General features: G+C 37.1%; 1 protein-coding gene across 1 annotated transcript in view; it reads left to right on the top strand.

The window, feature by feature from the left end:
• The window catches only part of ipo11 (importin 11), a 106463-nt gene extending 92408 nt beyond the window's left edge, over positions 1-14055 (top strand). The window contains exon 30 of the mRNA XM_067522249.1: positions 13902-14055. Within this exon, the coding sequence (XP_067378350.1) occupies positions 13902-14006 (105 nt within the window). The 3' untranslated portion in view covers positions 14007-14055. The remainder of the gene's footprint in view (positions 1-13901) is intronic.
• Positions 14056-15343: the final 1288 nt, after the last annotated feature.

The raw sequence follows: 15343 nt of genomic DNA, 5'->3' as shown, positions 1-15343 counted from the left end.
CAGCATGGTGTAATTCTGAGGCAACTACAGTAATTAAGCCTTTATAAGTAATTAATGAATTAAAAACCAACTGCTTTGCAAATACTTTTTTTCATTAATGGAACATCTCACCGTCCAGTTTGTTACAATTTGTGACGGAATGAGGACATGAAACTTTTCCAAAATTTGCCAGTGACTAAAAAAACAAACTCGGTAACACATTCGATTACACCGCGTGACTTACTTACTCTGTAAGCAGCGAACTTACTGTGTACTGATTAGTAACAACGGTGTACCTCCATAGTACCTATGGATACATATTCTGTTCTTACTTGATAACAATAAGCAAACTTTGGGGAATAACAGGGTAACAAGATCACACTAAGAATAATACCTACGGTGTTTTGTAGTTCAAGGGTACTTATTAAATATTACACGACAGGTGCGAATATTACAGTGTAACTACAGATGAGAAGAGGGTAAGGGGCCTAATCTTTGACAAAATAAATAGCAATCAGGCTTTTACTTTTATTGCCTCAAAGCATGGAAAACCAATTTAAATCACTTAATATAACAAAATGTGGAAAAAGTTACTACTTTGCACTGTATATGCATAGTATGCCTGACTTTAAAAACTGAAAATAAAACGCTTTTTGTTGTTGAGCTTTAGGGATAGTTTGCATCTGTCCTTTCTCTGCTCTGCTTTGACAGCTACCTGTCATTTTGATTGCGTAAGGTTTTGTGGCAGTAAAGCATCAGTGACACTGTGTGGGTGAGAGCCTATTTGGCTCTGTATATTGATTCTGATTAGAAGTGGCGGTTCTTGTCTGCCTGTGGAAGCCTGTAATTAAAACTTGTGGCTCCAAGCATGCGCATTCATTATGTGGCCATGCTGCGTGCCTTTCAAGTAGGTGTATGTGCACCACAGGTATTCAGGCTTGAATGTCCCTATGTCGCTTATATTCATTAGTAGATAGCGTTAAGTGAATGTCCACTGGTTAACGGGTCACATATTGTTTGAGAATCTGTTGTATGTAAGCGATGTTTTTAAACCCATTCTGTTCAAAAAGCACCGGTATGAGACACTTACCACATGCTAGGAGTAAAAGGCACATGTGAAGTGTGTGTAAAGTTAATAAAGGGTGCATGATTTAAATTGGCACATCAAAATTACACAGACATATTGGAAAATTGCTGATTCTATATGTTAAACAGAAAAATTATCTGCAGCTATAACTGATTAAATGTCAAACACAAGCTGCAGCTCCAGCTTCACCGTAGTTAATCCTAATGTTCTTGGGGAGTTACTTCAGCCTACTTTGATACAGTTTAGGCTGTAAAATCTTCATCTGGAAAGTCTTTATGCAGTTTTTGGAAAGTATTCTACAATCATCTCAATACCTAAGAAACAAATGCTTTTTATATGTCTTTCATACATTACCATCCTTATAAGTGAAAAAATGGTGTCAGACAAATTGTTTGTTGTAGTTGTCATCTGTAATGTGTCAGCATAACCAAAGAAAATAAATATTTAATGAAAAGCAAAGCTGCTTTTCATTAAATAAAATGTCTTATTCAGTGGAGGGACAAAGACAGGAACACAGAAAATGGACACACTCTACTATCTTCTTTTTATCTCACAGCATTACAGTATTTATTATGCCGCAGGCTGTGCTTAGTGCAGCCAATACTAATCAGACAGGTGGGCACTAGGTGTCCCTGTGGTAATGGTGTAGTCTGTTTCTGTCTTTTTGTCTCCTCCTGCTCAGACTAGTAGTAAAATAGACTAGTAGTTGCAGCAAAATCAGATTGCTGCCACGCTCTTCCCCCATTTTATCATCACAGTGCCACTTATCTCAGGAATTGACTCAACACTTCTTGAGGTGGTGCTTTGGCTGGATATCAACTCTCATTACATTTCAGGAACCATCTAAAGTATGAACCTAAAATCAAAAGCATCAAATGTGACCTGGGCTTGTTTGGCCCGAGGTTTCATTTTCTTATTATGAGGTCAAACATTTTGCCATTTAAATCAGGATAGTGCTAATTTTAGACTGTAGTCCTCATAGTTCTTTTATAGTTGATTGTGTTTAGACAGCATTCGTTTAGCCAATGAAACATGTTTCTCAATGTAAGGTATATTGTCATTAGATACAGTATATTGCATTAGATGTGGTTTACAAAAGAATCAAAGGCTACTCGGCTTTAGTGGTGCCTAGAGGCCAACGCACAAATTTGCACGATTAACATATTTTTTTTGTCAACAATCATATAATTTAAAGGTTTTCCAGGCACTGGTGACAGCAACTGTAAGTGATTTGACCATTGCATTGATTAGCTGTATGGGCACAGGGTACTGTTGCTTCCTTATTTCTATCTGACTGCTGATGCATTTAAATTGCTGATATGTTCCTGAGCAGAAACCAATTCTTTGTCCCTTTGTTCTGCTGCACAGTATGCCAGGTCTTTTCTTCTTTCAAACTGAGTTGCTTATTTTCTCCAGCCTATTGTTTTTGAGTGCCAGCGGAGATATTGCTGCTTTGAGCACAATAATCCCCTTCTTTTGTCCTAATGTCAACCCTTCATGCACTGTAATGAATCTTGTTGCACAGCTTTCACTAGACTGAATAAGATATTGACAAATTTGTCAGTCTTTGTTAGTTTTTATCCTATGAGCTGACTTCAAAGGTATCAAAAATGTGTTTCACGTGCTATTGTGTGAAAATTGGAAGAATATCTGTAAAAAGTATTTAATCAAGGTGCACAGATAAGCATAAACTTTTCTCTTTTGTTCAGTTGTTAAAGAAAAAAGAATCACATTACTCAGAAATGTGCAACATCATTTAATATTTCAGATTAATCTTCCTAATTGCATAAAAAACCCAAAACACTCCAACATGTCAAACCACTTTAGAGGGAACATATTTAATAGCATCTTCTGACCCGTAAGAAGAACCAATTCTATTTTGCCATAAAGGTTCCATTGCATCTGGATGAGCCAGGCCCCACACAGACTCCAGGCATTGAGCTCTTAAAATTACCTCACAGATTATGAAGTGTTTATGACAAACCCTTAAATTAAAGCAAATCGCTTACACTTTACGCATATGTTGATTGTTTCATTTTAAGTCCATTGTAGTGGTGTAAAGAACCGCAATGGTTAAAAAAAGGACAATTCAAGTATTTAGACCGGGCATGGTGTGTATATTGGTGACACCTAGCTATGCTATCAAATACATTCTTTTCATGATGAATATAGTTTTTTGTTTATGATGTACTCCATTCTAAGGTGATTATTTCTTTAGGCTGCTAGTATTAATCTTAACTGGGTGGACAAAATAATATAAACACCTGTTAGTCTGATACAGTAAAATTCAAAAAGCAATAGACTAAATCCTCCAAAATGGCAGTCCAATATGAAAAATTATTTATTTTGAAATTTCAGGGATAGAGTAAGGGGTTAACAGCTTACAGTTTCTATGCAGCAGTGGATTCGATTATTTCCAAACCCTGTCTCTGGGCAGTGTTGGAATTAACTATTTTTACATAGAATATTGTTACATCCAACAATTGTATGATGAAATTATAATCTATATGAAGTGTGCGACATCATCAGTCTGTGTTGTTGTTTACCCAATATTTAATAAAGAGGTTAAAAAAAACTAATGCCAACAATAACAATTAAAATGTTTATGTTTCATTGTAAAAGATGGTTGACCTGGCATGTTTGCTACGGTATCAGAGTGAAACTACAGATTACTAGGACTCTGAAGAGATAGATTTGCTGTAGTCTGCTGGCAGATGGTGAAAGACTCCCCGGAAGAGTTGCTACTTCCAAAATGCTAAAGATGTCTTCCATAAAGTCCCACCAGCTGTGAGTCACCTGAAACTACACAATTAGTGTTATTAATATAAAAAGTACTACAATAACTGTATTGCTATATATTGTTGTGTTTATACATCAGACTGTGGATGTCAGTAAGTTCATTAATGTATTTGTTCAGATACATTTAGTTAATGCAGTTATCAGAAGTAGTCGACCCAGAATACAATGCAGGTGGCGAGAGAGTAGAATGGCAGTTTTTTGAAATAGTAATGGATGTAGGAGCGTGTGGGTTATCAGGAGGAGTGGGTTTACGGTACAGCAGATCTAAAACGCTTCGGTGTTTCATGTGTACTCATTTAAAACAGCTTAAAATAAATGCGTGCAAACACAATGGGAACTAGAGGTAGATTTCATCAAACACTAACAGCCCATTGGTGAATATTTCAGGGTAAGAATTTAATGTATATTGCTTCTGATGCTACAGCTTACACACACTGACCAAAAAAAAAAATGCAAATGAGAGATAACTGTTCCATTGTAAATAGTGAATTCAGTGTTTCTGTATATTAAGTAAGTAAGTAAATACTTTAAGTGGAAATTCGTTTTTCTTCATTTCGACCATAACTAGATGTTTCAGGCTGCCAGTGGGTTTATATTGTCTACGACAGGAGATTGCAAAGGAATGGGATTCGAGAAGAGGAATAATCTGGCCTAATCCCCTGAAATGTCTCGAAAGGAATCATTGATAAGCAGTAGCCATAAAGGAAGGTAGATAAGCCCTCTATCTAAAAGACTGCAACAGCCCTTTATCAGTGGTGTTATAAAATAAAATGTCCCCTTATCAGTTAGACAGTGTTTAATGGTACGCAGTGCAAGGTGTCTAAAGAAAAAATGCTCAGAATCAGTTTAGCATTTGTCTTATGGGTACAAGGAATGCAAAGACAAAGGAATGCTCGGATTCAGTGATGCTGAGTGTACGTGTGTGTTTGCAGAGAAAGGTTTTAATGTGAGTTCAAATCTAAGTGGCTATTAGTGAATAGATTAATTAAGGGGAAACAGTGCTTCAATTAAGTGAGCAGAAACACAGAAAAATGGAAATTACAATGCTGCATGGAAACGTGTTTAAATTGTTGCCACAGGGTTAATGCTGTAAGTAAACAATTTAATCACACACTCATACTGTACAGCAATTTCTGTGTACAGTAAATTAGTATTAATCAGTAAAATCTATGTTTAGATACAGTTGATGGTAACAAAATAACATCTCCTGGCAAAATTTCCTGCATATTTACATACCAAAAGGAGGGTTTCAGCCATGAGCATGTAGCTAGATACAGTTTTTTGAAACAGACAGTTAATAGAGAACATTACAAAACATGATAAAGTCCGATCTTTGCGATCCCAAAATCCCCATAAGGTTGAATTAATAGCTTTCAAAATCTTCACCAAAAATCGAACATTATAAGCTTAGAGAAGGTACAATAGGATTATCTGCAGTGCTGTTGGATCTCACTGAATTGGATTTAACTTCAGATCTGTGTTCTATTACTCTCTGCACCCTGTGTTTAAAAAAACAAAACAAAACACAAAGCCACTAGAAAACGAATCTGCTTTCTATTTGCACTTTGCTTCAACTGGCAAAGTTCTATACTGTAGCTAAGAAAAGGTTTACAAGCAAAAAATACCTTTATTCTCTGCTTCATTATCCAAATATGCATTGATGACATTTAACTCAGTGACATGATCCAATCCTGACATTCACTGAGAAATGAGTAGCATTGTTTAGCCTAACTTCAGAACACCTAAAAGGCCGTGAATTAAACTGCTGTATGGAAGTGATGACGGCTGAGTTTTTGTTTAATATGGCTCGCAATAATCACGCTGTCAGCCTCTTGACAGATGTTTGACAGTGTGGTTACAGGTTCACTGAAGTACCTGTAACTGGAGTCCGTGATCAGAGAGTGGGGTGTAAAATTACCATCACCCACAAAGACACATACATATGCACACTCACCACATCCTCCCCTTGTCCAACTCTCCCTTGAAGCTGTCTATCGTGCTCAATCTCTGTCTCTCTCTGCTGGTGGCTGATTAATACTGGATGGCAATGCTGTCATAATTCTTTCCTACTACTAGGCAAAAAGATTATAAGGTTGCATATATGAATGCTATGCATGCATTTCTCTACAAAGGTGCATGTTCAAAGCCACATCTCTTTCCAGCTCCACAATGACACTAATAATATGGTACAGCAGAATTCATGTATTATAATTCTCGTGTAATCATTGCAGCTTGAAAAGAGAAATGCATTCAACAGCTCACATTCCCACCCCATTTTAATAGTGCACAGTAATCTTCCAGTCTTCTCCTCATGAACAGCACTCAACTAACCGTTGGCTGCCTCCAGCTCCCACACGTCAACTGTCAGATTCCCACAACAGGGAGAAAGTCTACACAAGAGATTCCTGAGATCCCTGGAGTTCCAGAAACCTTGATTCCCTGATTGCCCGCAGTTTCAGTTTAACACACGGGATTTACAAGTTGAGGGGAAAGAGTTTGATCAGTGACAGTATGTTGCTTTTGGCGTTGTGGCTTTGTATGCTGCCTTTTTGATGTACATTTCATTGTGCTTGAGTTTGCTCAAAAGGAATTTCTTTAATTTCCTTAAAGCTGGTCTTGTTACAGTATCAAAGTTCTGCTTATTCTTATATGCACGACATGTCATACTAGCCCTTGGTCACTACATTTACCTCTTTCTGCACAAAAATCACATTAGGGTGATTTTTAGCCATTAGGGTGTAAGTAATTAAAGCCAAAATGGAAAGCTCTTTGTCAGAATAGCTCTTTGACCAGAAATTGTCAGAAAACAATTTCAAAGTTCAGCTGAGGCTTGTATGAAACCTCAGCAGTCCCTCCAAACTGAATTGAGGTTAGTTTCTATCAAGTTACAGTTTGTATGAAACAAATTCTTGTTTTTGTTTCTCCTAGCTGCTGCATTTTACGCAGAGTTGATCATAAACATTGAAGTCTGGTACAAACTAGGATAAGAGTTAGGGTTAGTTTACACAGATAAAAAAAAGTCTAGTACAAACAATATATAGCAAAAATAAATAGCAAAACTTAAAAATACATTAACTACAAAGCTAAAGCAAATATGTTACTTTTAGCATGGGGCACAGATAGTAATGCGGTCACACAGGTCTTTTAGCCAATTGCATCTTATACACACTGATCCTTAATTTGATTTAAAAGCAAAAGACAGAGCAAAACGTTTTTGCACCCTGAATCAGCTGTTAGCGATATCACTGCTGTGCTGAGAGTTTTTCTTCACTTTCTTTACATTTTCCTTGGACTTCCACGTCTGCATTATGGTCTTAACAGTTAACAGTTTTAAATTATTTGTATATCCCTCTCCAGCTTTATGAAGGTTTACAAATTTCATTTAGAGATCAGCTGAGAATTGTATTCGTGATTCTGTTGCTTTCGTCGCTCTCATCAAACTGCTTGAGACTGCCCGTGGAGATCTACCCACCCACAGATTTTAAGTGCAAGCCCAACCTGGTGCCAACAAACATGTAGCATTTTATTGTGCATGTGTGCAAACACCTGATTTCTTATTCTGAACTTATTTACCCAGTGGGTTTATCAAGGGGGATTCAAACCTTTACACTGATATAATTTTCAATATTTTACTTCAGCTTTCTTTTATATACTTTTTGACAATTTTGTTTGCTTCTGATAATGGAAAATGTTGTACAAGCTGAATGTGCATTAAATGTTACATCGATTTAAAAAAAACATAGTTAGTTTTACTTATTTTGCAATTTCATTGGAAGGGTTCGGACAATCATCACTGTACCACGTGCAAATTTAGTGAGAAAATAGAAAGAAAGCAGCACGTTCACGTTACATTTACATTTAGTCATTTAGCTGAAGCTTTTATCCAAAGCGACTTACAAGTGAGGTACAAGGCAAGCAAAAGTCTAAGTCAAGGAGAAAACATCAAAGCGAAGTCCTATCATTCCATACATTCAGTAGATCGACACACACCACTATTTAAAGCTGTGTGGCTGTGAACATTACACACTGTGCAACAGCTCAACAAATCTGTTTGATTACCTATGAATTTATTAATTTTAAACATAGCCGTTTTTTTTTCCAGATTCATATATAAAATATTATATGTTATATATAACTTTAAAGATATCTTAAATTTGATTTAGTAAAACCTACAGCAACCCTGATTTGAATGTCAGTATTGTAATAAGCTCAGCTAAAAAAAAAAACAGACTCATTCCATTAATTACTTTGCAAGTTATCATTTTAGTAAAAATTCTGTATTATTAAGTTTCCCACATGATTGCAGATTATTAAAGTGATTACACAGAATTTATATTAAATTGAGGGATAAATTAGCAATTAATCGTAGCCTGTGCTTAGTTAATTTTGATTAATCAAAAATTGATCTTACATGTGTTGTCCACTCAGAATTTGCTGTAGTTTGAATACTCTTATCAGCATTAGAGTGGACACATCATACTGATGGTACTGACTTGGTATGACAACTGACAACTGAGTGAATATTCATTATTTCAATAATTTCTTCGACAGCAAGGTCACAGAATATGTCCTCTTATCCTTTTAACTACATAAAAAGGTTAAGGTACATGGCTTTTTACTTGCTGAGATCTCTTTGCGTGTAATGATATAGTAGAGTGTCTGACCTCAGCTGGGATCTGTCTCTTTGTGTGCGTGTGTGTGTATGATAGGCAGACATCAGAAAGACCCATACAATAAACGATAACTTAGCATCTGCTAATCTCACTCTGTGTATTCTTCTAGTGAAAATAAAATGCTACAAATCAGTCAGCATTCCCAAGTCACTCGGACTAGGGAGCTCTGCAAAGGTGAGACAACGGGTCATAACAGAACGTGTGTTGTCGGTGTCAAAAATGTATTCTTATTAAAGAATTAGCATTTTAAATGCTTTCATTTCTAATGCTATGGCAAGCCGGAATATACTGATATGACCTTGCAACGGATGGTTACTGAGAGATTTAATTCCGACAAAAACATATGGGATGAAAGACTTCTGCAACATTGTGTGAGCTGTTTGCAGATTGCAGATTGGTCCTGAAACTAAGTCCATCAAAGTCGTGATGTTTGTGCCACATGAATAGAGGGATGAATGATGGAAAGTGAACCCACCCCACTCACACCCACACTAAGCAGTGAGGTGAAAACCGGGAGCAATGGAATACATAAGCAACTATTACACTCATGTAATTTTTCTGCAGATATTCTTATTTTCTGGATTTATTTTTTAATTAATAAGAAAAGTCTTTAGAGCAGATGAGTAACTTAAAATTAATGGTGCTTTTAAAAATTAAGTATATTGTAACAAATCTTAAAGGGGAAGCTGCTCTTACACAGTCCTCTGTCACTCTTACTACTTTATCTGGTTGAACCTGCCTCTACTCAATCATCTTTTGAATATGTTTGAGCATGCTTATCCACATGCTGAATACTGATGATCTTTTCCTTCTGTTCATCCCACCTCTCTCCTGCACTCAATTGCCTTCCTTCTCATTGTCTTTCCTTCTATTTTCTGTCCAACTGTCATTTAGTTTGAAGCCTTTTGATAGCAAAAATGTTAATTCTGCATACAGCTCCTGGCCACCCACCTGCAACAAGAGTGTGCGTGACGTTTTTGGAGGATTACCGCAACAGAATGCTTGCATGGTGGTGTGGCAAAAAACATCCCCAACTGACTGTTGAGCATTATCTTTCTCATTTATTAAGCATTGCTTTAAAAAACAAAACAAAACAAAAAAAACATGATTACACTGAAACATATTCCTCCACCTCCTCTTCTGTTACTGACAGGTGTAAAAAAAAACTAGAATGACTTGCTCTGTAAAGCAAGGGCAGAAGGCAAAGAAAGTTGTTAGTGTGGAGTTCATTGACAGTCATCTGTGGGGTAGAAGAAAGAGGGATGAGATAAGAGGGGAGGCAATCTCAATAGTGAATGCATTCAAATTTGAAGCACTTTGATGAAAGCTGTCTGGAGCCATGAAATACATTACAATGAACAGCTTGGCAGTTGCAGTTCTTTGTTCTGCTAATCATAACAGATTCATATACAAAAGCAAGATGACTGGAAATTGTGTTATTTGGCACAGCGTTTATGTGAAACATGTTTCTGAGTGATACAAATAGATAATTCTGGTAAGTGATTTCTGTTTTTTTGGAACGGTGTAGTTGACCCTCTGCTGCAAATATAACTGAAATAGCAAAATATTTTGCTGAAGACAGATTTTAATGTATTTGCAACCAGAAACATGCACATGTATAGATGCAGGCTCAACTGCTCCACATACATGTGACACTTGTAATTAGTGTCAGTGATGCTGGGAAACTATATTTAAAAAAAGCATAAAGTGTTTAAACTCTGAAACAAACTGCATTCTCTCTCTCCTTCTCGTTTTTTACCTGTGTTGTTTCGCCTGTTACGTCATTCACACATAATCCCCTGCATCAACACTCTTTATTGATACTTAAAAACCACTAACACACAGGTAACAGCAGTCGGTCTTTCTTGGGCAACATGGGGTCTAATCAGCTTTAAAGGATTTAAGGAACAATCAGCCTTTTGAAGGAAACAGGGCTTTAGACATGAACTGCTTTCCATCTTGTCTTTTTTTAATGTGTTTTTTGGTCTTAACCTTAATGTATATTCTTATATTTCCTACTTACATGTCCTATTAGAGAGAAATAAAATGCAATTCTCATGTTAATTACACCCCAACCCTCATTTTCAGTTAAAGATGACTCAACAGGCGAACATACATTAGTCATATCTACTCCTTATACTATATAAAGATGAATAGTGCCAATCCTCTGTATGTGGGTGTGCGTGTGTGTGTCATCTGGTATGAGAACCTGGTGTAAAATTTGATATTGATATTGAACTGGGCCTGTTTTGAGATTGTAGGCGTCAATAGGAAATGCATTTTTTCATCATCAAGCTTCACAGGGGTGAAAATAACATTTGGTTATGCTCCATATGGGATGTACAAAGAGAGAATTGCACACGCATGTGCTCACGCACACACACATACAGCAGGCAAAAATCTAATCCAACCACAAACCTGGTATTTCAGAAGTGACATTAAAATGCTGAGATTTTCACAGCAGGAAGCACTGGAATGATTTATAGGTAGATGTACTCTCAGCATAATCCATTTGACATTGAAAGCTGTCAGCTACTGCAAACAAAAAACCAGTACAGCACTCCAGTAAGGAGCCACATGGTGGCACAGTGACATGGCCAACTCTTGTATTGTGTATTGGCTCTATTTGTTCCAGCCCACATTTACACTGCTTACATCAGCAGTATTCCGTGACTAAATTAAAAAGTAAAAGTGTAAAAGTACAGTATCATTTGCCTTCTCATGTTCATAATTACTTCCAGGTGTGACATTACATGTGGTTGTGCTATTGTTCCAGTAATACAATGGCACCTCTGCAAATTGTTATGTTTCAGTTGCATCTGTTGCACAGGCTACAGTTAAATGAATCATTTTATAACTGTCTAGATTTTAACAATTTGCCTTTTTATAGGCTACAACTTTGTATTGATATTGTATATAGGCTAAAACAATATGTATGATTTCTTATGCAGGTAGTGTCTAGACTTGCTTGTGTATCTGTTTTTCGTATATTTATCTGGCTCTGCTGGTTTAAGGAACCTACATATTTGTTAACCACTGTTTGGGGTATGTGTCTATACTGGCAAACAGTTTACACTAGTGGATGACTTGGAGGAGAAAGAATACACACATTGAGATAATCTGAGATGAATCAGAGGCTAATAATAGTTGGCTGATCTCTAGATGCATTATTTATCTCTGGGGCTTTTCCAGTGACAGTAATCTCTTGTTTTGCTAGATACATACAAAATTACTACAATATCAGACTATTCATAGACAATAAAGCTAAGAAATAGTCTAAAGCTGAGAAAAACAGACACTGTTTTCAGATGACAGGTGGCAAAATTATTCTGTCTCATCTTTATTTTATATTGTTTTTATCATTACACTGTCCCTCCAGGATTCACCAGAGGTTTTTGTGATTAGTCTAAAATGTCTGATTTTGCAGTAGCTTTTCCAAAACAAAAAATGTGATGAATGCTGCAAAGTTTTTATGATGTTTTAAATGGCCACACAGCATTTGCAGGGGATTGGCTGAATTAGGTGTCCAGATCACAACGCCACAAAATCCTGGAGGGACTGATTAATAGTATTCCAGTCACTAGTCTCAACCTACATTGGAAGGAATACTATGCATATCAATGAGTTATGAATTCTTCATATTTAATGTTATAGGGACTATATCCCTCTTTTATTGTGGAAAACCATCCAGTATAATGTTATACAAAGTGGAAATATTTTTCAACAATGGGAAGACAATAATTATGAGAGGTTTATGTCTAGCCTTGTGTGAATATTTTATTATTTTCAGTAAGGTGTTACAGGAGCATGTTCAGGCCTGTATCTGGCACAGCAAAATTTGCAAGAAAAATACTTGCTACACAAACTGTAATTTCATTCCTCTAAGTTATTCTCTTGTTTTTATCAATATAGTTTAGCAGCCCAAGGCAGTATATAGTAAAACTCACTGGCTCCTATGAGAACTTGTTTTTATTTGACACGTGTGCCTTCAATTTTACAAGCTTTAAATTCTTCCTGTGGGAATATACTTTGGGGGTGTGTGTTGATATACATATTAATGTCTTGTGTATTACACCAGCGGAATCCCATTGATTCCTTCTTAAAACTTACATTGCTTTGCAGCACCAGGCAAGATGGTCACTTTCTGTAGATGTGTGAAACAGTGCAAATTTTTATTTTAAACTAGCAAACCAATATTGACTTTGTAATCTCAGTGCTTCACTGGCTGATCCTCCCTTGAAAGCGCATCAATATCCTCTTCTAGTAAGATGTAAAAGAGGAGTAGGGTTTCAAGGTGTAACCTTGAGTGGCAGCACGTAAATACTGCATCATGACAGTATGTCAGTGTGTGAGTGAGAGCAGAGGCCTTAAAAGTCTAGTCAGTCTGTGTTTTCACTTCATCTTCTGGTCTCAGGAGACCACCAGAGGCACACATGGACATCTAATTATCATTATCCTCATTGTGACTGATGGTAATGGAGAAGCTGGCTCTGTCCGTCTCATTATCAGCATACAGCATCTTCTCTAGGTTGCAGGAAGAATGCAGTCGACTAGTGTCAACCTAGTGTCATTTCCAAACAAAAAACATACAATATTTTAGTCAGAAAAAACTCATTCTTCCAGTTGACCTTCAGTGAAGGCAGACATAAAGCATGTTTCCACAGTGAGGTGATTGAAGAGATTACACTGAGTCTGACTAGACACAATTCTGGTCTACTGTTTTGTCCCACATTGTAACTAGTGTCTGATAAATGATGGCAAACAGTTGTATATCACAAGCAATATCCCATTACCTGCAGACAGTAGTTCCTTTATATTTCATGGTTGTGCTTGTATGGCTACTCCTGGTGTGATGAAGTGCTGTGTTACTTCCTTCTGTCAAATAGCTGTTCTGCTATGAAAGATTATCGAAAACAAGTGATGTTTTTTAATGAATGTAGCATGGTGAATGGTGGATATTATAGTAGTTAGAACAAGACTTCTTGAACTTTGTAAAATCACATAGTAATGAGCAGTTTCAGGAACATTCCAGATAAACATGCTGACCATGCTTATCTATCAGTGCTGTTTAGGGAAGCTACGGTCATAATCTGAAACTGATGCTTTCAGACTTGAGTTCTTGGATCTAGTCCATCAGAGAGAGAGAGAGGCACACACACACACACACACACACACACACACATCATTGGGTTGTATCTGATCTTTCTGATGTTGTAGAAGGCAGATCCACATGCCCTAGAGACAGGAGATGTGGTCTGTAAAGCTCAGTTGGTCGTCGATGATGACCGGCAGATTTCTGGCCGACTTAGTGGCGACAATCACTGCAGATCCAATGTTGATGCTGATGTTGTGTTTTCTTGAAGGTCTGGCTGGGAAGACAAGAATGGATAATAGAACCCAGGGATGTAGTATATACAGAAAAAAGAAGAGGACCAAGGACCTTGGCTATGAGAGGCTTTGAGAGTTAGAGACATGCCTCTGCCAGGACACTTTGAAGGTTCGTCTCGATAAGTAAGACCAGAGTTAAGACAGAAGACTGATCGGTGGCTTTTGAAGCCCACAGACATTCCATGACCATCAGGAGTCCAGTTTCTATTGAGTGACCACTCCACAGCCAGACTGGTTGACATCAAGGAGGTTGTTCTTGGAAAGAAAGTGTGAGAGTTGATTGAAGACTGCTCGTTCCATGGTCTTGGCCAGAAATGGAGGAAGAGAGACGGATCCGTAATTTCTCAATAGGCAGGGGTCACGAGAAGGCTTCTTAAGCAGTGGGGTGCCTGTCGAGATGTGTTGATGATTTGTGTTTATGATTGTAATATGGCATTAATGTGGGTGCGACTGCTTGAAGGAGAGAAATGAAGAAATTTTTAAGCGATTATCTTCAAAACTGTTGCAATTTTGCAGTTTATTTGGCAGATGAGACCAGCATTAACATCTATTATTGTAATAGAAAGGCAGAAGGGTGGGGAAAAAAGATCTAAACTGTTCAAGCTAATCTGTGAAGCACAGTGAGGTATTATCTTCGCTTCAGCTTGACTGGCTGCCTCTGAAACAAATGCAGGAAAAGGCTGACATTTTAAATATTCACATGTGTACCACAAACAGCATAGAAATGTATAATTAACCTGATCTTTAGTAAACTTTTGGATAAATATTGCAAATACTTTGTAAAGTTAAAATTATTGTATAAAGCTTTTACTCAACTCACATTTTTCTTTAAAATCTCCTTTTACCTCAGGTAATTTATTACTCAGAGGAAGTGTGTTCCCCCTCTTTTCTTGTGACTGGGTTTCAAGTTAATTCTCCACTTGGGAATCAATAAAGTGTTATCTTAATCTGTTTTGATACTATAAGTCAAGAGTGTAGCAGAAGATTGAATCCACGGTTGCATAGAAGTATTTTGTCTGCTAATTTACAGATAAATGCATCACGACTAATTGGAAGGAACTTCGGTATGTGGTCAGACAATCACTATCAATGTATGAAATAACTGCATCAGAGAGACAAAGTGGAAGTGGTTTTAGACTGGCCAAGTCCTTAACCCAATTGAACGTGCATTTCCCCAGCTAAATAGGAGATCGAAGGGGAAATCCCTCAAAACAAACAACTTAAAGAGGCTGCAGTGAAAGAATATTAAGCATAGCAAAAGAAAAATTCGGTGATGTCAGTGACTCGCTGGTTTGATGCAGGTATTGCAAACACTGTTAGTGGAATTGACATTTTTGCCTTAATTACTTTAGAACTATATGTTCCAGTACTTATGCTTATTTAAACGATGGATCATCTGTTAAAGGTTCTGCAGTGT

The sequence above is a fragment of the Channa argus genome, chromosome 11 (assembly GCF_033026475.1).
Source record: "Channa argus isolate prfri chromosome 11, Channa argus male v1.0, whole genome shotgun sequence".
Taxonomy (NCBI): Eukaryota; Metazoa; Chordata; class Actinopteri; order Anabantiformes; family Channidae; genus Channa; species Channa argus.
Note: the sequence above shows the minus strand (reverse complement) of the source record. Positions and strands in the feature narration are given on the sequence as shown.